Source organism: Camelus ferus, chromosome 3, assembly GCF_009834535.1.
Source record: "Camelus ferus isolate YT-003-E chromosome 3, BCGSAC_Cfer_1.0, whole genome shotgun sequence".
NCBI classification, from domain to species: domain Eukaryota; kingdom Metazoa; phylum Chordata; class Mammalia; order Artiodactyla; family Camelidae; genus Camelus; species Camelus ferus.
The window spans coordinates 52,843,379-52,864,521 of NC_045698.1; the positions used below are offsets into that span (position 1 = coordinate 52,843,379).

General features: G+C 39.8%; 1 protein-coding gene across 10 annotated transcripts in view; it reads right to left on the reverse strand.

The window, feature by feature from the left end:
- HOMER1 (homer scaffold protein 1) overlaps positions 1-21,143 on the reverse strand; it is a 187,174-nt gene that overhangs the window by 122,532 nt on the left and 43,499 nt on the right. For 8 of the 10 annotated variants that reach the window (XR_004317921.1, XR_004317941.1, XM_032474985.1 and 5 more), the window contains exon 1: positions 10,224-10,767. The exons of the other annotated variants lie outside the window; for them this stretch is intronic. Coding sequence is in view for 6 of the 8 variants with exons in the window: in XM_032474985.1 (XP_032330876.1) it covers positions 10,224-10,228 (5 nt within the window). In the remaining 2 variants the exon portion in view is untranslated. Of the gene's footprint in view, positions 1-10,223; positions 10,768-21,143 lie in introns of those variants that run through there. 10 annotated transcript variants of the gene reach the window in all.

A 21,143-nucleotide genomic window follows, 5' to 3' on the forward strand; every position in this document is an offset into this window, starting at 1 on the left:
ATCCAATGACTCTCTAAGTAAAGTCCTTGGATAAGCAACATGAGCATCACTTGGGAATTTGTTAGAACAGCAAATTCATGGGCTCCACTCCCAGAACTACTGAATCAAAACTCAGGTTGAAGCCCAGCAATCTATATTTTTAACAAGCTCTCTAAGTGATTCTGATGCAAGTTCAAAATTGAAAGCCACTAACCTAGTGATAATGCCACTGCTCTGTTATGCTCTGGTCTTCCTTCCTGAGTCAAGAGTTAAAGCATTTCCAAACATACTGTATCCCACCTAGATTAAAATACCACAGTGACTGGCACATAGTAGGAGCTCACAATATGTTTGCTAAACAAATAAGGGATCGGGCTTCAGGTGTGTTTCTTTCACCAGAGGGTTTTTAGAACACACCGGATATGAACGCCTTTAGGCAAGACATGTTCTCTTCACTTTTCCACAGTCCCCACCATCTTATTGACTTCCACATTAGACACATTTTTCTACCCAGCCAATGACAGCATTAGAGTTTGGGACCTCGGAGAAAAATGATTCAGAAAGAATAACAATTTTAAATCTGGATACAATATGGCCCAGCCTTCTCTTACAAATTCTAGTAACTTACAGCTATCTCATGATGATGCAGAAATTGTACAATATGCTACAAGTGATCCTTCCACTTGTGTGTCTCCTGCTCCAGCATTAAGCCCTAAGAAAAGTGTTTCAGGATAGCATCTCAAGTTTTCTTTTTCTGTTCTGAAGTCTTCAGAGAAGGAGACTCTACTTATGTATTCCTTAAGCCCATGTGTCCAATAACGACAAGGGCACTTAACAGGGCTTTGACTGATGGAATCTACAATTTAGAATCAACTTTGGAAATTCTACACCAAACACATGTAATAACATTTCAAATCATTTATGAGAATTCAAAATAGAAGGCACTGAACAGAGATTTGATTACACTAAAATTAGAATGCAGTTTGTTTCAGTACCATCTAAATGGAAAACAAAATACATTTAATTAAAACTCACTACCAAGATACTAAGCTTACACTAAATTAGAATTTGTTTTTTAACTATGAGGGTAAGAGTCCCTCTCTAAATGAGTCTCTGTGTATGTGAGCAACCCTTTAGGATCCCCTGACCTAATGGTAAGAGCCCCGAGGAGCTGGAGGACCCAGTACATGCTCAGCCACTTGATAGCTGCATAACCTCCCCTAAGTCACATTTTCCCTTTGAGTTCTGGCTCTTCCTGCATAAAAAGTGGGGATTAGTGCCAACACTCTGATAGCTGACAGCAGAACTAACCCTTACACTTAAACAAGAAACCATTTTTGCTGTCATTAGAGCAACTACTTTTTTAAGCCAGTTTTGAAAAATAAAATTTGAGATAAGCAAGCTAAAATTGATATAAACACGTTAAGTATCTATACGTAGGAACGGTGATTGATCTGTTAACTTGGTATTGTAGGTATTAGCTTTTTTTTTTATACCCTCACCCTTAAAACCCAAGTTTTAAAACTTAATATATTCATCATAGAGAAACTTAAAGATTCAGAAAGACTCAAAAAAACAGAATTTCACAGTCATACCTTCCAGAAATAAGCATGGTAGCACTTTAAGGAATTTCCTTCAAATCTTTTTATGCTTATACAGAATGTGTTTTATATAGTTGAGAATATACAATTTTGTATCCTGGTTTCTAACTGACCACTGCACCATCTTTGAAAATATTTTTCACGGTAGCTTCCTACAATATGACTAGCCTATAATTTACTCACAGATCATGATGCTAGTTACTTCAAATATACTAATATGCCACCAAGTGAAACTAAATAGCAATACTGTCACTAATGTCTTATTTCCCCCCACATGAATACATGCATAGCCATAAATATCAATTTAGCATTTAATAATCAATGAAAGCAACAATGAAAATAGAAAACTAAAATTCTATACATTATCAGTTAAGTAGGGAAAAAGTCATCCTGCAAGATCTAAAAATTATTCTTTTTAATCAACAGAACCTCAAGAAAGACGAGTTTAGGGTGATTTGGGAGTCTTCCCATTCAGCTGAATGTACACAGATCCCTGGCAATACTGAGTAAACAAGAGTAGGTGGAATCCTCATTCCATAAACATCTTGGGAGCTGGCAGGGTGATTAAGCAAAGTAATGAATTTTAATGTTAAAAGCCACATGACAGAGATTCATGACTACAGAGTAGGACAGCAAACGGTAGTTTTACAAACCAAATAAGCAAAAAAGAAGCACAGAAAGGTAAAGGGATAGGCTAAGCACACTCAAATATTACAGTTGGTTCAAAATAATTGTCCCATATAAGTTTACTCATGTTCAGACTTACCTTCCATGAAGGAACACTGGCTGACAGAAATTTTCTAATGTGAGGACTTCGAGCTCTCTGATAGTCAAATCCACTTAAGATAATTTCCTAGAGACTGTTATTAAGAGCCTAATGGGGGAAACTGAAAGTAACTAGGGCAGAAAATTCCAACTCACACAAAAAAAGTCTTATTCAGAATAACCCTCTTAAATTTCTTAAATGAAACAGAAGGAAGGCAACACTTTAAGATCGAGACATGCTTAAATGTAAAGATGAAAGGATCCAACAATTTATCAAGAAAAATTATCAGAAAAATAATTGGTACACCCAACTTCTACCCAATTGCTAGGAATCACGATTTTCTGTACACTGCAAATGAGGTCTAATTCCCCAGATCCTTTCAACTTACGCTGTACACATGTGCTCTGCTAAGAACTAGGTGGTTAGGAACCTCTATGTATAGTACCCACCAATATCCATTCCAAGGCTGTGGCTCTGTGTCTATTATGGCCCCCCTACTAAGGATAGGGACAAATTAGGAGCAAGCCCTCCTGTGGGTGGGCTGGAGGTCAAGCATACTCTCTTCTACAGCCCTCTGGACCTGCAGGCATGTGCACACGTGGATCCAGATGTGCCAATAGATATGACATGAAAAACATGACTTAAAATGACCTTATAAAGAAATGATAGTTGCTTTGGGATCTGTGATCCCTCAGCACAGTTTTTTTGTGTGTGTGTTTAATTTCTGTCTAACTCTCGTTTGGTAATTTTACAAAAAGCCGTCAACTCTTGAAATGGCTCTGCCTTGAGGAACTGGTGCCAAACCTTTTCAAAGACAACATGGAAATGCTTCATGTTTTATGGGAGAACATTAAAAGAAAAGGTCCACAAAGCAAAGCAAAAACAAAACAAAAAACAAAACAAAAAAAACTACTATTAGGTGCTAAGGGATTAAAGTGATTTTTCAAAAGCTAGAGAAAGTGCAAAGGTAAACTGTACTATGAAGAGCAAATACTGACTAGACTGCTAATTCTTTGGATTTTATAAATAATTTTATATCCTGATACAAAAAAAAAAAAAAGAAAACAATGCCTTTTTGCCTTCTTCCAGTATCCCACCTTACAACAGAAAAAAAAGTTATGTGTAAATGAAATTCTGATCTTAAGTAAGTCATATATTCATTTTACATATTTAAAATTCTGTTAGCTACACAAGAGCCATACTGGGTTCCCAATTAATTTTGGGGGGGGGAAAAAAAACTAAGAAGGAATAGTTTGTTGTTTTTTTTCCCCTTTGCAGGGTCACTAAAAAGTAATTTAGTTTTGCCCCTGTAAAAGTAATTCTAAATTATACTTACCAGAAAAGTGAGATTTTTAAAAAACTTTTAATTTAGTTAGAAAAAAAGTTGAACTCCATGTAAATGAGAGATGCCCCCAGTTGAGTAATACTGAGCTTACTCACCATTTGTGGTAAATGTGAACTCTTTGCAGGACAAGGTTGGTGACACATAGTTTACTTAATGGTGAATAAATCTGATTAAATAAAAAAAAAATGCTTCCAGCAAAAAAACAAAAACAAAACAAAAAAAAAAACTTTTAAAAACAATTTGAGAAATAAACAAAATATAAGTGGAAGGTAAAAACAAAGCACAAAAAAGATAATATATACGTATGATTAATTTCAGCCTCTTCCCTAAAAAATCTTGCTTAAAACAAGCAGTGTTGATTCTAAACAATTTCATCTTTTTATCAGATATTTTATTAGAGAGCACAGAAATGACCAACGCATTAGACTCAAATGACAGATGAAGGAGAATCAAGCTACAATTAAGAGCACAAGTTCACTGATAAGTCTGCCTCTTTTAGCAGTGATAATGGGTATCCTAATTTTACAGTATACAGAAGGTTATGTTGTAAAAATTAAGATTTTTTTTTACCTGAAAGTCAGACTAACAACATGATTTTATTCACATGTTGACGACCACTGAATGATTAGCCTTTAAAAAGTTTTACCTACTCTTGCAATGCCCATTCAGTAAGATTTGAAAAGTTTATCTCAATTCTTGTACATGGGCTAAAATGTACATAAATAAATACAGCTAATCACATGGAGAGCCTTTTGAAATGAAGATACTTAATGAACCTAAAACCTTACATTGTCTCAAAAAGCACTCAACTTTTCAAACCTTAACAGAGAATTCTTTCTGATCTCTAGGAAAATCTCGATTTATTCCACAAACATAATGAATCTCATAAACTATATGGTCACTCTTTATTGTATAAGTCACAGGTCAAATACACAAACAAGAAACTGCACATTCCACTCAACTAAACAGTTGAGAAATAAAGCTATTTAAAATGTCTTATATTCAGTCATTTAAAAATTGTATCAGGAAACATTTAAATATTTGGAACTCATTTTCCCTACTCTTCCATCCAGTGAGTCGGATTACTCTTAAACAACAAAACAATTGAGTAACTAAAAATAAATATTTCAGCTAAACACCAGAGATCTGGGGGAAGAAAAACAAACACATGGCAGTAGGGAGGGTGTACCTTTGAAATTTAACCACCTTTTCATCTGAGACACTTAATCACTTGAAACTAAACTGAATTTACAAACTATGTATAAAGACACTTTCGTCAGTCCCTTAACTGCCATGAATAAGATTACGTAACTGTCCTAGATCACTTTCGTGATTCTCTAATCTCCAAAAAGAGAAGTCACAACACTCAGGTTTATACTGCAACTCCACTTCAAAATTATTAAACAAATTAGTGTACCGAACCAAAATTAAGAGATTTCCCTAAACGCATCCTTTATGTATTTATATTTTGAAAAGGATTTTTTAGTGTGCCTATTTATTTGCTCATGATAGGTCTGCAAGTTTATTGTGAAAGTTCAGTAATTCTATTCTAGAGCCAAGAAAACAAAATAAGGAGAACTATAAGTGAAAGAAATAAAAACAGAATCAATAAGGATTTTTAAAAAAGGATTGATTTCCACATAATGTTACCAATCAAAATGACATCTTTTTCTGTGTGTGTGGTGTCTTGGATTCTTTTTTTTAGTTGAAGTATAGTTGATTTACAATGTTGTGTTAGTTTTAGGTGTACAGCAAAGTGATTCAATTATACATATATGTGTGTGCATATATATACATATATTGCTTTTCAGAGTCTTTTCAATTGTAGGTTATTACAAGATATTGACTATAGTTCCCTGTGCCATACAGTAGGTCCTTATTGTTTGTTTTTAAGAATTACATAATCACATCCTAATATGCTACCCCTAATCACTATTTTATTATAAAAGTACAGTTGATTTAAAGTGCTGTATTAGTTTCTAGTGTACAGCATAGTGCTTCAGATCAATTGATCGATCTATCTATTCCTTCTCCTGTTCTTCCAAATACTCTTTAATTACTTCATGGGGTAATTTCAAACATGTTCTCACTCTTACTATTCAGTTTGTATACCAGCTAGAAAGTACTTTTTCAACTCCCAAACTCACTATTTCATGGCCCATCTGAGAGAGTGGTTCTGCTAGAACACTGCATGCTGTTTCCCACATTTTTACCTCTCCACACAAAATGCCCTGATTCTGAGAATGTCCCACTCAGACAGCCACACACAACTCAACACTATTCTTCCTTTCCCCTAACCATGGAGTTTTCCAGGGCCTGCCCAGCTGTCCACTTCCCCTATCCAGCCATGGTTCACTGTTCTGGCTCGGTGTTTCCACAGGATGCAACATACACAACCAAAATTTAAATATTTAAAACTCTTTTCTCATGCTACTTCCCTGATCCTTCATGTAACTGTTTTGCTTAAAACACTTCAGTGGCTCCCACAGCTAAGAGTAGTGTTTTTCAAATTACTGGGTTGTTAAATCAATGTATTAGGTCCCAGCCATCACTCTTAAAAATAGAAGAGAATAGAAAATATCAGAGTATCTCACACAAAGGATATTATTTTGTGACATTTTTATCATTTATATATGTGTGCACTAAGTTGTGAAATAAAAATATCTATCTTACTATAATGGATAACTGCTTTAAAAAAAAAAAAGCTTGAAATACACCAGCTTTGTTCGTTCCTCAAGGCCCTCTAACCTGCTCCCTGCATAAGGCTCTAGGCCCATCTCTTGTTCAGACTCCACAAAGCCACGTCCATCATGCCAAACTTTTTTACAGTTCCTTGTCTAAGTGCTGTCAATCACACTGTTACCTCTGCCTTGAATACTCTCTCATTTGTCTACAAGGCCCACCTGTACCCATCTTCCATTATTTAATACCAATTACCGCCTCCACAAAAGCTTTTTTATCCCTCCCTCAGCAGCCAGTATCACACATACACACACACACACTCTGTCCCTCTGTGATGCCTACATTACAGTCCCTTAGACATTTCACTGTACTTTGTAATTTTAGGCTTGACTGTCTTCCCAACTTCTAAACTATAAACTCCCTAAGGGAAGTAGCACATTTTATTAGTCTCTGTATCAGAAGCACTGAGCTGCTGGACATGCCACAGGGGAGGGGTTCAAAATCGGTAAAATGAACAAATGAAGAATTAAGACGCCTATCTAATTTCTCTGATGTTAGAAATGACCTGGTGGGTGCCTTTGCGACAAAGCCCATTCAGGTTGCAGTGCTAGATCAAGATTTCCGCATTTTAGCTAAAGTCCCCGGACAGTAGTCTGAGGCAGAAAGAGGTGTCAGCTTCCACTCTCAGAAGGGACTGGTTCAGGTTGCAATGTAGCAGCACCCACTTCCACACTTCAGGAAGTTATCTGGGGAAAGGTGGAGAAGAGGATTTCCAGAGGCACCCACAGGCAGGTGAGATAAATCAGAAACAGCATTATCAAAACCAGTAGCAGGAAAAAATCACAGCTGAAAAATAACTCTTAATGAGAAGGGGGGAGGGGATATTTTCTATTCCCTTGTTGAGGGCACTAAGTTGCCAATATGAGCTAAGCAAAACAAACGGTAGCATGAAATACCTCCTTGAAGTTATGTGATTTCTGTTGCCTACTCTAATCATTTCAAAATAGCTCCTGACTCACTGCTCTCATTAGGAGATAGTACTTGGAGGACTGGGGTCAAACCTTAACAGAGACTCCTCGCTGGGGCTTGGAAGCTTTTCCTAGACTTTAACCTTACATATACGAATGCTCTCATTTTTAGGGGGGTCTGATACACCGATTTCACAAATCAGTACTTCCACTGCCTCCACTGTAATTAAAAATAGTTCGGGGGCAGGGAATAGCTCAGTGGTAGAGCGCATGCTTAGCATTCACGAGGTCCTGGGTTTGATACCCAGTACCTCCATCAATAAATAAATAAACCTAATTACCTACCCCCAAAAAAAATTTAAAAAAATAAAATAAATGCAGTTCAGGCTGCATCCAAGATACTTTGACAGACTCTGCCAACTGTCAGTTTCAGCTGTTCTTTTCCACTCCCACCATAGTTTATAAACTACTATTACAGGAACCTTAGATTTGTTTTCTGCCTGAACTAATCACTTATTTTCTTTGAAAAAAAATTCCTTTTGCTTCAACTTTGCCCCGGACTTGCAATTATATCCATAATTAAGGCAAAGATAAATTCTGATTAAAACCTAAAATCAGTCAAAAATATATTCATAAAATGTGAAACTTCATCCACATTAAATTTTATATACTGGTCAGAGTAAGGTAATTTAGGATTGCCTGGGTAAAACTTTAAGGACCATTTAAAGCTCTGTTTCCTGTAAGTAGGTACAAGAGGCTTGCTTATTCCACACTTATCAGGTACAAACACCTATCAAGTGTGTAAACTTCCACAATGCCTTCTCTGTATGCTGTTCTCTTCCACTTCCACCTGCCCATCCTCTCTTGACAACTCAGATGAAACAAGTCACTATCAAGGAGAAAGAGTCCTAGCCCCAAAGACAGACTTGCAGAAAAATTGTGCCGTGAACATTTGCTCCTTTGCCTCTGCAGCCCACCTTTAAGACTTTATTAAGGACAAATAAATTAGTTTATCAACACATTTACACTGAAGTATCTAAAATGTGTGCTGTGTCAGGGGGCTTATTTTCATGCATTAAATATCAGTCCCCTGCATATTAAGTTCTTCCCAAGCTGCTGTTGGTAAAACGATGAACAGTCATACAGCTTAAAGGTTGTGGAAAATCAGTTTTCTTTCATGATGCTACCAGTTCACAGACTAGAGAGAACGCAGCCTTTAACATGAAAAATTGCCACTTGATTTTTTTCTCTGACACGTTTTAAACAGAAGAGATGCAGACTCTCAAGGGAAGCCATATTTCAAAGGTTTTGAATGGTAGTCTTTTTCAGTATTTTCTCTTATTAAAACTGGTAAAATTCATCCAAAATATTTCCAAATGCCATAATTTTCCAGCCTACACACTTAGAAACTGCTTAGAGAAGACAGTCTCTCCATCTGAGAGATTTACTTCAAGAAATCAACGAGCAATCATGAAAATAGGAGGAGGAGGAAAAAAAGTAATTCACTTTTACAGACTGGAAAAAATTTTAGAACTCACCTAAGACTTTCATTTTACAGATAGAGTCCACAAAGGTCAAGCAATTTGCCTCAGATCACCACGCTACTAATAGCAGCACTAGAAATAGAATGAAGTATTTTAATTGCTCTTAGCAGTACCCGAAAATTATTCGTTATATATATTCTCATCACTTTGTCCTTTAAGCTTTACAAACAAGTACCGCTCCTTCTCATCAATTCGATGAAGGACTCCTACAATGTACGTTCTACATTTTCACACTTGTTCAAGTTAATAAACTTCAAATTCTACCTCCAACGAAAAGGGCAGTACTATTAACAACTTTCCTCTGAACGTTTCAAGAAAAGTTTAGGTGTGTACACCCCTAAACTGTCACAATGAATTTCAGTGTCTATCCTTTCAATCTCTGTCCCTTAATTACACTTTAGAGGTATTTATTCAACCACCAAGAGACAAAGAAAATTCTAGAAGTTCCTCTTCGACAAAAAACATTGACAATCCATCAATGAAACGACATCATTGCTCCATTAATCTATTATGGATTCCTGGCTTAAATTAGGAAGAATCAGTACCATTTTATCAAGTTACTGTGTGAAGAGTTAACAAAAGGTTGGAAAATGCACTCTTGGTTGACCATGAATCTGAAAGAAGCTGTAGATTTGACATTGTTAACACAAACGAAAGACTTTATCATAAAAACAAAAAAACCAGAATAAGTGAACGAGTTCATTCAACAAAAAGCTTTTTCCTATTCAGGCTCTGATCTTCAACGAAGTGCGGGGCACTGTAGAGCCCTCATTAGTAAGACTTCCAGATGTTCGCTTTAATGCCTCCAATTAATCAATTTTATAGGTTTCAGGTTTGTCTATTCAAGGGCAAAACAGAGGGCACAGTGAGGGCAACAATTTACATTGGCTCATTTTCAAGGACTGTAGTCTAACCACTCACTACTTTACAAATGTTCCTTTGTGCACCTGATTATTCTCAAAGTACTGAGAGAATGCAGGACTTCTCTTTGAAAGATACGAACAACAAAACCTAAGACAACATGACTTTCACTACACGCTGATGCAGCACTTTGACCTGGAAAGGGCAGAATGTATTGTCTTCTTAAATACTGCTAGTAAAACTATATTCTCATTACAAGCAATATACGCATGTTCCTTAATTATGGCCTCCGGCGTCACTCTACAAAAATAACTTGTCAAAAGGTTAACACATCTCACCTATATTTTTAAAGTACGACCAGCTTAGCAAGGTGGCAAAATTGTTTGAAAACATAAAACACAGACAATTCACCACCACCGCTCAATAACATACATACATAAACAGACTGTAAGAGGTGTTAAGCACAAAAATCCTTACCCCATTTTGCCCAATGAAAACTTGCTCTGAAGTTTCTGCTCTTATGCTACGGAATAACTTCCAAAGGAATTTCCCCGTCTGCTATTTCGCAGTTGCTTTTCCACCTCCCGAGATCCTTTTCTGGAGGTATTTCAGTGATGCTGAAAATTCAGTTAGTTCCCTTAGTTAAAATGATTTCTCTCTGGTAAACACCAAAATGCTCAAGCAGAGGTGGCATTTGCTTATTAGGGTGAAAATGCTGCGCGGAGGAGATAGCGGTCGACTCTATTCCACAAAATGAGTCTACGTGCCTGGAAACGCAGAATCCAGCTTCACCGAGTCCTATAAAAAATGAGTTCGGTGGTCATTTCGCTCATGTCCTTCTCGACACTCGGAGAGCCAGGTAACTCGGCCTCTTCGGTGCTACTAAGGCTGCAGGTTCAAATTTCTCCACCACACCAGGTCCCCGGGGGTGGAGCGTGCAACCCAATGCGACGTGCACTTGACAGATCCCTGCGAGAAAAGAAAAATCCTAAAAGCAGTACTGCCAGTGCTTCCCTGCGCTTACATTAGAAAAAGCTATGTAGAAAAATCTCCTCGAAGTGCAAACCCGGCAGCTCGCGACGTGCACGGCACTCCACATGGGAATCTGTCTTTTAATTTTTTTTCCCCTCCTAAGACAGGGAGCAGAGAGGAGGCGGGGAGGAGGAAGAGCAGGCTGGGCAGGATCGATTCATTCTCCCAAAGAGAATACACGGAGCCATTTCCAGGCTGGCAGCAGGCTGGGGGCGCAGCGCACGCCAGGGAGCAGGGGGAGGGGGCCGGATCCCACCTCCCTCACCCCCTGCCCGCCCCCCGCTGCCGAGCACAATGGAGCCCGGCTCGCGCACGGCCCTTCATTCGCAGCTGCCCCTCTTCCCTCCGCTCTTCGGAGCACCGCAGGTCTGAGGCTCCCGGCGGCGGAGAATGAATGAATCAGAGAACCGAGCCCCACGGTGCCCCTAGCTCCGGAGCCAGCCGAGCAGCGGCAGAGGACGGGAATCAAGGGTCGACGGGCGCCCGCTCGAGGCAAGGCGGGCGGCTAATCCCGCGTCAGGGGCAGGGGAACGGGGCTCGAAGCCGCGGAAGAGCCGCTGCTCCAGTGCCCCCACCCCTGCTCCTCGCCTCTCCCGCTCCGCGCCGCCGCCACGCGCCGCCTCCTCCTCACACTTCCATCACCGCCCGCCTCCGCCGGCCTCCAGCTCCCACTCGGCAGAGCAGCGCCGGCCGGGGCGGCCCGAAGCCCGCCGCTGCCTCCGCCTCCACCGGCCGCTAGCAGAGCGGAGGGCGCCGCTTCCCGGGTGAGCGCCGCCCGTGAGAGGCAAGCGCGGCAGCAGAGTGGGCTGCGGGGGGCGGGGGAGGGGGCGGGGAGAACGGGGAGCAGAGCGGTCCCTCCCCCTGCTCACGGGAGGGGGCGTGAGGCGGCTGCTGCCGCGGGGACGCGGCCGGGCGCCGGGGGCTGGGGCGCAGGCCGGTCCCGAGGGCCCGATGGGGCCCTGCGGACAGCGGGAGGAGGCGGCAGCCGAGAGGGCGGCGGGGAGGCTGGTGGTCGGGGGTCGAGCTGGCCTTCGTGGGGAGCTAGGCCGACCGGCGGGTCCGGCGGTCCGTCCTTCCTGTCTTTCCCCCCTCCCCTAGTGGCCGGCGGCGGGCAGGCCGTGCGCTCTGCTCCTCTGCTGGCTCCTGGCCCCGCTCCCGGCCGCCACAGCCTCCTCCGCGCCCCACACCAGGTGCCTGCGCTGTGTCTCCATCCTCCCCGCAGGAGGATCTTTAAATAGCAACGTCAGCGCGCTCCTCTCCGCACACACGTCACCCGCCGTTCACGTCACCGGGGTGCGGGGGATGATGTCACGCGGCCGGAAGTACTGCTAAATTAGGGAAGGAGAAGGGGGAGGAGGACTCGGCGAGCTCCTCTGTGCCCACCTGCTCTCGCTTCTCCTTAAAGGCCAAAGCGCAGGAGACAGCCCGAGAGGAGCGGCAGGAGGAGATTTCCTTGCAACAAATGTGCCAAACACAAGTGAATCATTCATAGCAACAGTGCCGAAGTGTCAAGCGGGTGATATCCTATCTCCCACTCCCAACCCTGTTGCAGCAGCTTTCCCGGGCTTCTCAAGTCCCCACTAGCGCGGAAATGTGGGAGGAGAGACTGATCACTGTGGTAGATATGTTTCCAACAAGACGGGGGGAAAATCACCTTAATTTTTGAAAGTTATTAAATGCCATTCTGCACTTAGTAGTCGCTAAAACTTTTTTTTGGTGTGTGGCACCTAAATCATGAATTTTAAGTGGAGCCATGAGCAATGTTATAATGACATAAAGGATAGTAATGGTGGGTATCAAATGATCTAAATGTTTTCAGTTGCAAAACAGCATGTTTTGGCATGGAATAATGAGTCAGTCTTGACTTAGATCCCCCATAGTTATCGTCATATGCCAGCAAATCCCAGGGTATCCTCCTCTCACTTCTGGTTTATCAAGACTATGAGTTCCAGTCTATGGAAATTGAAAATAAGAATGACTACCAAATTCTTTTTCTTAATATTAATACAAGCGCATTAAGACTATTTTTGTCTTCCTTAGTTTTGACTGTATAACATATAACACAGTATCTCTTACGTATATTGTTATTCATTTCCTATATGGCAGGGAGGGGTAGCCGTCTATCTATAGGTTTACTAGATACGGTTTTGTGTGTGTGTAAGTCATACTATGAATGTTCTTCAAATTGCCAGTTACTACAAAGTTTTTTAAATGTCCTCATTATTTCATAGTTTATTATTAGGTAGACTCAAATAATGAACTTTGATTTGATCTGATTTAACTTGATAATCATGGCCCAGAAATAGAACTACTACAAAATGCCAAAGGCTATTGCTATTTCAGAGTTAGTCTATAAATTCAGTGACCATGTTTTCCAAACTGAAATCCAAACACATCATGTAACAATAGACAAAATATTTGGAATCTGAAGTGACCTGGAAAATCCAGGACGTAGGATCGTCAACCTATACTGTAATTGTTAGGAGAGCTATAAATAGATATCAATGCAGTTTAAATAAAGGAAGTGAAAACTCTACAGAATTTATACCACGTGTAGTTTTTTAAAAAAACATGTTTAGTATTAAACTACTCACATGAGTCCTAATTAAGGAACATTGTTTTTACTGCTTTCTGCATTTACACTTTCATGATAAAGTTAGGATCCCAAGACTAAAGGAAATCAGCCAAGTTGCAACTAAATCAGGCTTTCTGTTATCTTCGCATTATAAAATCATGATCTTGCTTACAGTTTGAAGTATTAATAGTAGTTTTTATTAAGGTTATAACAAAGGTTGATCAAAAGCAAACCCCTGCTTGCCAATTTGTCTAATATATATTATTATATTAATAGACACTTGTACTAACTTATATTTCAGATAATTGGAGCTTCTTACATATGTATAAAATATTAAACCAATAAAATTATCATTCTTCAAATAAAGTCATCCCTTGGCCCTTGAAAATTAAAATACAAATTATTACTCAACTAAAATTGCTGTACAAACCATTTCCTATCTAAAGGAAATCACTTTTCTCTCTTTCCTGCTCTTCCTATCCATGTTAATGAAAGCTCCCACTTCACTATTTTCAAACACTTTGTCCTACCCTTTCATCATGACTTTCTCTGGTTCACAATGGTTTTTTCTCCTCATCTTTACCCAACTGTCAAAACAGCGTGTTAGCTACCTCCCTGCTTTGAGAATGCTGACCCTTCGTTAGCATTTCTGCTTTTCAAAACTACATGGTCTCTTCTTGACTGCTCTTTTGTCAACTGACAATTGAGAGCAACTTTTTTTTCTATATAAATAGAATGGTGCACTGTGATATAATTACCCAAAGTTTCTGTGATTATTTAGTTTCAGCCTCTGCACTTAATCTAGAAAATTCTGCCAGTTATTGGTCAATTTTTTTCTAGCTTATGTGGGATTAGTATATAAGGGAATACATATGTTTACGTACCCCAAGGAATAAATAAAACTTTGTAACATTTTATATATCATGGAATGTCTGCTCAGAAAAAAAATAATAATAAAGTGCCTTTCTCTTCCCTTGAAACGATTCCAATACAATTTTCAAAGGAGTCAGAGAATCATTCTACACGACTTTTCATCTAAAATCTTTTCTTCTAAAACTGAGCTGATGCAACCCAAATGCTAGCCATGAATTTCCAATCCTGATTGCTTTGTTTTTTAAAGTAGTGAGCTTCCTAGAAAGTAATATATTTTCTTTTACCGGAAGAGGCAGAAAGTACTTTAGTAGAGTTTCAAATTTTTAACAGTTCCCTTTTCCCACTATGCTCTGAAAATTTGTGGCAAGGTTTATGAATACCCACTGATTTTAGAATCTGTGGGCGAAGGCATCTGTTTTAGTTAACAGAGTTTACTTCCATGCCCTTAATAGGAGATGGTAATATTCAATGGGGTGTTCATAGATTGGTCATGCGATACCTTTTCAATGAAAAGGCATCTAGGAGATAGAAACACTTTTAGGGAAAGAGGGCTAAAGCCAGATATTATTTTAAATTGCTTAACATTAGGTAATAGCAACTTCCTTTTTATGTACCCTCTTTTTAATTACCAAAATATCACCAGTGCTTCAAATAAAGTCATAAGTAGAAATAATAGATTAAAATATCTCTCCATACTGTAAAAATCTCTAGATTCCTCATTGATGCCACATAATTACAAAGAAACTAAATAATCAGCAAAGACTAAAAGTAATGAAAAGAAGGAAACAAAAGAGTTGTAGGGAAATAGAATTTATCCAATTGAGTCTCCAAATTTATTCCATCTCCTCCACACTAACAGTTACTGGTGGCAGTAAATTGTTTGGTCTGTTTAAAACTCTCTTTTACTATTATCACTAATGTTCTGAACAGAAACAGGGTAGTTAACAGTCTCAAGGGCGGGAGTATAAGTGTTTGGCATCTCCAAGGCAATGGCTTGAGGATTTTTTACTCTTCTGAGTATCTGCAGTATTTATCAGAGGGTTTGGGAATGGTGGAGGAAGGGAAGTTAGAGAATTATCCTCAGGAAAGATACAATATAGAGCCCATGGGAAATGATCTCATAGAACTATCTCTGGCTCTGATTTTTACTGTAAATTCATTATTTGTTTTCTAAATAAAGAGATACAGATAGAATCCCAGACGTGTGAAAGAACATACCAGAAAGTTTTCCATTGGTGCTGTGAGAAAATCGTTGTACAACTGTGTAAATTTGAAAAACATTCAGAAGCGAAGGGGTGATAGTGCTTTTGAAAAAAATGATCTGGCTTAACTGCACTTTCTTTGCTTGGTTGGTTGATTGTTCTAAACAGCAGTTACAGAGAACAGGCTGGACAAATATGCAGATCTGCAGAAAGCTAGAGTCAAGAACGCAAAGTTTAGCTTTCCCTCTACCTGTGCAGTTCCTTAGAATGGAATGCTGTGGAAGCTGATTGCCATGGTAACCAATAATCTTTCTCCTGAATGGGGAAACAGGACAACCATGAGGAAAATGTTTTAAATGTTCTACCTTATTTTGTGATGCGCTTGGTGCCAGCTCGGAGAAAAACACCATCCAGGCTATTTAGGACAGCCATGCTTAAAGGAAGTTGCCTTCTTTTCAAAGAGAAAAGACTGAGGCAAAAACTGGGGGCTCTTTCAAAGAGAGATAAGGGTTTGAGGTGACAATTGCAAACTCTCTGAAGCAGAACATAATTAGTAAAGACTCTGACATGACTAAAGCAGGCAAACACCTTCTAGAAACCGTGTTAAGGGTTCTTCCAAGCATAAGAGGTCAGACATTCATAAAGATTCTCACATTTGGGAGTTTCAGCCAAGATAGTTCATGAATTATCCATGAGAATTTTATTTCTTTTTACCTGGTTCTAAATAATAATTTCTCTAAAAATTAAAATGGAAATGGTAAATCTACCTTTACTCAGTATCTGTTTTTCTAATAATGGATTATATTCTTACCATATACATGATAAATATGTATATAGATATAGATAGATAGATAGATAGATAGATAGATAGATAGATAGATAGATAGATAGACAGACAGACAGATCGCTCGATCAATCGATCTGTATTATATGCCTGTATTGACTGGATCATCTGCTAAAATCTCTATTCTCAGAATAAAATTCAAGCTCCATGCATTGGCTAATAGGCACTGCATGGTAGGCCCCTGCCCACTTCTCTTACCTTGGTTACCATTCCTCACTCCCTCTCTTGCCACGGTGTGAGTTGATGTGTCAACTACAAGGAACAGAAACCGCCACCTTATGGTAACTTAAGTTATAAGATTTTTTTTTATTTGCCTACTTAACAAGAAGTCTGAAGGTAAGTGGCCCTACAGTTGGATTGCAAGGTCCAAGGTATCATTAGGGTCCAGGCTGTTTCCAGCTTTTCACTTTGCAATCTTCATATGTTGTTTTTTTAATATCTGGCCCTTTGTCTCATGGTTGTTAAAAGACTGTTACATTTCCAGGCATCATATTCTCACAAAGAGCATCCAAAGCAGGAAGAGAGGGAAAGAAACAGGAATTTTCTCCTCCATGCCTGTTTCTTATCAGGAAGAAAAACTGAAGAGGCCCCCAGAAAATTCTCTCTCATGTCTCATTGGCCAGAACTGGGTGACATGCCCATCCCTAAATCAATCACTGACACTTTGGAACAGAAGTTTCATGATCTGCTTAGACTAATGGTGGTTCATTTCTTGAGTCTTCATATTGGGCCTGAACAAAATTAGAGCCCTCTCAGCGAGGAATAAGAGGCAATAGCTCTTGGGCTAGCAAACCACATATTTGCCACATGGCCCAAAGCCACTCTGGTATTCCTGCTGCTCTTCAACTGTGATCAGCTTGTTCTAAATGCAGGGCCTTTGCCACCTGGAACACACATGCCTAAGATCTTCACACTGCTCCTCGTCATTCAGGCCTATGCTCAGATTGCATCTCTTGAGAGATACCTCCTGAACATTCTGGGGAATCTCTCCTGGCTGAACTCCCAGAAAAAAGAACTGGCAGGAAACAGAACATTCAAATTAGATACCCTGAGGCATGCTTAATAAAGATACTACTTACAAAGGTGGGGCAGGGTACAGGAAGCTCTAAGAGAGAGGACAGTATCTGGCTTAGCAGGGGAGACTACCCTTCTATGCCTGAAAGACGAGTAGAAAGCAGTGGCTAGAAACTGGAGACAGAGAAGATTGTGTGGACAGGAGCTGGGTCCTTGGCTTTAGGGTCACAGCCAGCCCCCAGAGTCCCCACAAAGAGAGAGCCCAAGAAATAAATATCTCAACTTCATCAATAATACCTATTCCCTCCCTGCCCCACCCCATCTTCTACTGGTGTCCCTCCTTCTAAACCTGACATATGGGAAGCTAGAGGGCACAGGAGTCCAGTGATGTAGTCTATGCAAAGGGCAGGGAGAAGAGTGCAGGGTGCATGGGGTGGGGGCAAACTGAAGGTATCCAGCCCAAATCAGGTTCTATTTATCAGCTGTTAGATGAACAATTATTTTAAAGTTTGGCATATGGAAAAACAAGTACAGTTGGTCCTTGAGCAACATGGGGGTCGGGGCACTGATTCTCAGCCCAGTGGGAAACACAAAAAAATCGGAGTATAACTTTACGTCCCCGCCCCTGCTTCTCCCATTCAACCAACCACCAATCACATAGTGCTATAAAATCCTGGTGTAGTGGACCTTGCAGTTCAAGCCAGCATTGTTCAAGGGGCCGTGGTACTACCTTACATTGCTAGCAGGAGTGTAAATCGCTGTACCCTTGAAGATGTATGTAAATTTTGACACAGGAGTTCTACTTCAAAGAAATTATCCTACACATATGCTTTCTCAAGTATTCAAAGGAACACATACAAAAATTGATAGTATTGCTATAAAATGAAAAAAGGAGAGGAAGCAGCATCTATGTCCATCAATAGGGGACTGGTAAATAAAAGATAGTATAATAGTATAATAAAATACTATGCAGCTTTTTAAAAGAATGAGATAGATCCATAGTGCTGATAAGGAAAGATGCCCAATATAAAAACAATTCTGTGTAAATACAGTAAACTAAATTGTGGTTACCTTTAAGGAGTGGGATTATAAATTTGAGAATTAGGGGCATTTAAAAAAATTTTTCCCTAATACCACTTATATTGTTTGACTTTTTTCCCCCACAAACACGTATTATTTTGATAATACAAATCAATTATTTAAAAAAAAACACACAAATATGTTAAAACTTAATTGTAGGAGGACAGGATCAGACATTAATATAAACTTTATTTTCCTATCTCCATCATATCCTTTTTTGAGTAAGACTCTAAGTTTAAAAATACATTTACAGAAAGAGAAGAAATTGAAGTAATATTTTATAGGAAATAGTAATTTCACTGTACTCTTCACTGATGCAACAATATCTGGATATTCTATTTTAAGAAAGATGCGGATGAAACAGCAAGATAACCAAGGTGGTGAAGACCAAGACAAGGCCATGTGAGATGTGAATGAAGGCACATGTTTAACTTGCTGAAGACAAAACCAAGGGGAGACATGATGGCTGTCTTCACAGCATGTCTGTCCCAAAGAATAGGTAATAACTGTGTGAATATGTGCTCCATGAGATAGTAAAAGATCAAGGGTAAAATTTGTTAAAAGGCAAGTGTCAGCTCAATATGAGACAGAATGCAACAATAATCAGATCTACATCAGTAGAACTGGTTGCCCTAAGAATAACTGGCCTATTGCTTCCTCATTATGTCTATTAAAGTATAAACTGGCTATATGACCAATTGTTGGGATGATGTAGAAGAGATGCCTGTATCAAGTAAGAGATTGGATATAAGACCCTTAAAGTTATTCTTTTATTCAAAGATCTCATGACTACTCAAGCCTGAGCTCACATCAAAGTCATCCTTCCCATTAGCTGTCTCCTTCAGAGGACTCATCCTCTTCTCTGGTGTCAGTCATTGCCATTGCACAGCCTACTTTCTCCTCTACCCTCCATGCTCTGATCTCACATCCAGCCTACTGAACAGCTCCATTGGAGTGTCCTTAAAAATCAAAATGGCTATAGCAAATTAAACACCTTAATTCCCCATACGTGTCCTCTTGGGATTTTCTTACCTCGATACATGATACATTAAGCAAGGCTAACATACTTGGCTGGTAAAGAAACAACAAGCCCTTTTAAAATTCAGATAGTTGATTACTTATACAGATAGCAAAAGCAAGAACAGCAAAGGTGCCAGGTCCTGATGTCCCTGGCCCCAGAGGACAACACAGAAACAAAAGGGACTGGATGACAATGCAACGTAAGTTGTGGGATACCTTGTTGCTGAGGAGCTGATTACATGCTGCTGCTAAGTAGCTTTATAGCCTGCAGTGGTGTGCTAAGGACGAGTGGTGTTATATAATAAAGACTACAGCTGACATGTATTCCTGGTTCCTAGGAGGTAACCGCTAAATCCTTGGAATTTCCCCAGGGAACAGTGTCTGTTATTCATGGAGGGTACCTTCGACCTTACCTGGGTTTTTTTTGCTAATGAGATGACTCAGGATGGGGGCTAGTCATGCCAGAAAAACCAACCACTAAGTAGTGGATTGGGGCTTTGAGCCAGGTAATATCAGCCCCAACCTCTGGGAAGGATAGTGGGACTAGAGATTGAGTCAACCATTTGGCTAGTAAGTAAATCAATCCTTCCTGCATAAAGAAACCCCAATAAAAATTTAGGTGGGGCTTAGGTGAGCTTCCCTATTGGTAATCATACATGGATGTGTGGAAGGGTTACACAGCCTAAAAATATGGAAGCTTCATATTTGGGACCTTCCCAGAACTTGCCCTTTGTGTCTCTTCAGTTTTCTAGTCCTGATTTATCCTTTATAATAAAATTGTAATCATAAGTCTAGTGCTTTCCTGAGTTCTATGAGTTGTTCTAGTGAATTACCAAACTTGAGGGGACAATGGCAACACAAGAATTTGTAGTTAGTTGGTCAGAAGTGTGGATGGCTGAGAATCCCTGAGCTAATGGCTAGTGTCTGAAGTGAGAACAGTCTTGTGGGGACTGTGTTCTTAACCTGTGGAATCTGACCTAACTCTGGGTGGTTAGCATCATAATTGCATTGCAGAGGGTAAGACAGAAAAACCTCATACCTCCTCAGAACCTAAGAAATGATGAGAAACAGTCTCATGGTACCCTTCCGGAAAGAGGTGTAGGCAAGTGAGAAATGGCTTTGCAGTGGTTCCTCATGTTCCAACAGCATCACAGGACATTCTGCCAAAAATCAGATCAGCTGAACCACAGAAATACAAAAGACCATAAGAGGCTATTATGAGAAACTATATGCCGATAAAATGGACAATCTAGAAGAAATGGACAAATTCTTAGAAAGGTACAATCTCCCAAGACTGAACCAGGAAGAAATAGGAAATACGAACAGACCAGTTACCGGTACTGAAATTGAATCAGTAATTTAAAAACTCCCAACAAGCAAAAGTCCAGGGCCAGACAGCTTCACAGATGAATGCTACCAAACATTTAGAGAAGCGTTAACACCTATCCTTCTGAAGCTTTTCCAAAAAATTGAAGAGGAAGGAAAACTTAGATCAGCTGCAGGTAAGCTTTGGATCAAAAAGGGTCTGGAAATATGTTTACCAAAATGATGACCGTTGTTGTCCATGAGTTGTGAAATCAGAGGACTTTTGGCTTTCTTCTTGATGCCTCTTTTTCTGTATACTTCCTAGAGGCAAATTAGGGAGTGGTTAAGTGTAGGCTCTGGGGCATCCTGCCTAGGTCTGAATCTCAACTCTGTCATTTTGTAGTGACATGTCCTTGACAGGGCTCCACTACCTGTCCTCTGAGTCCAAGGGC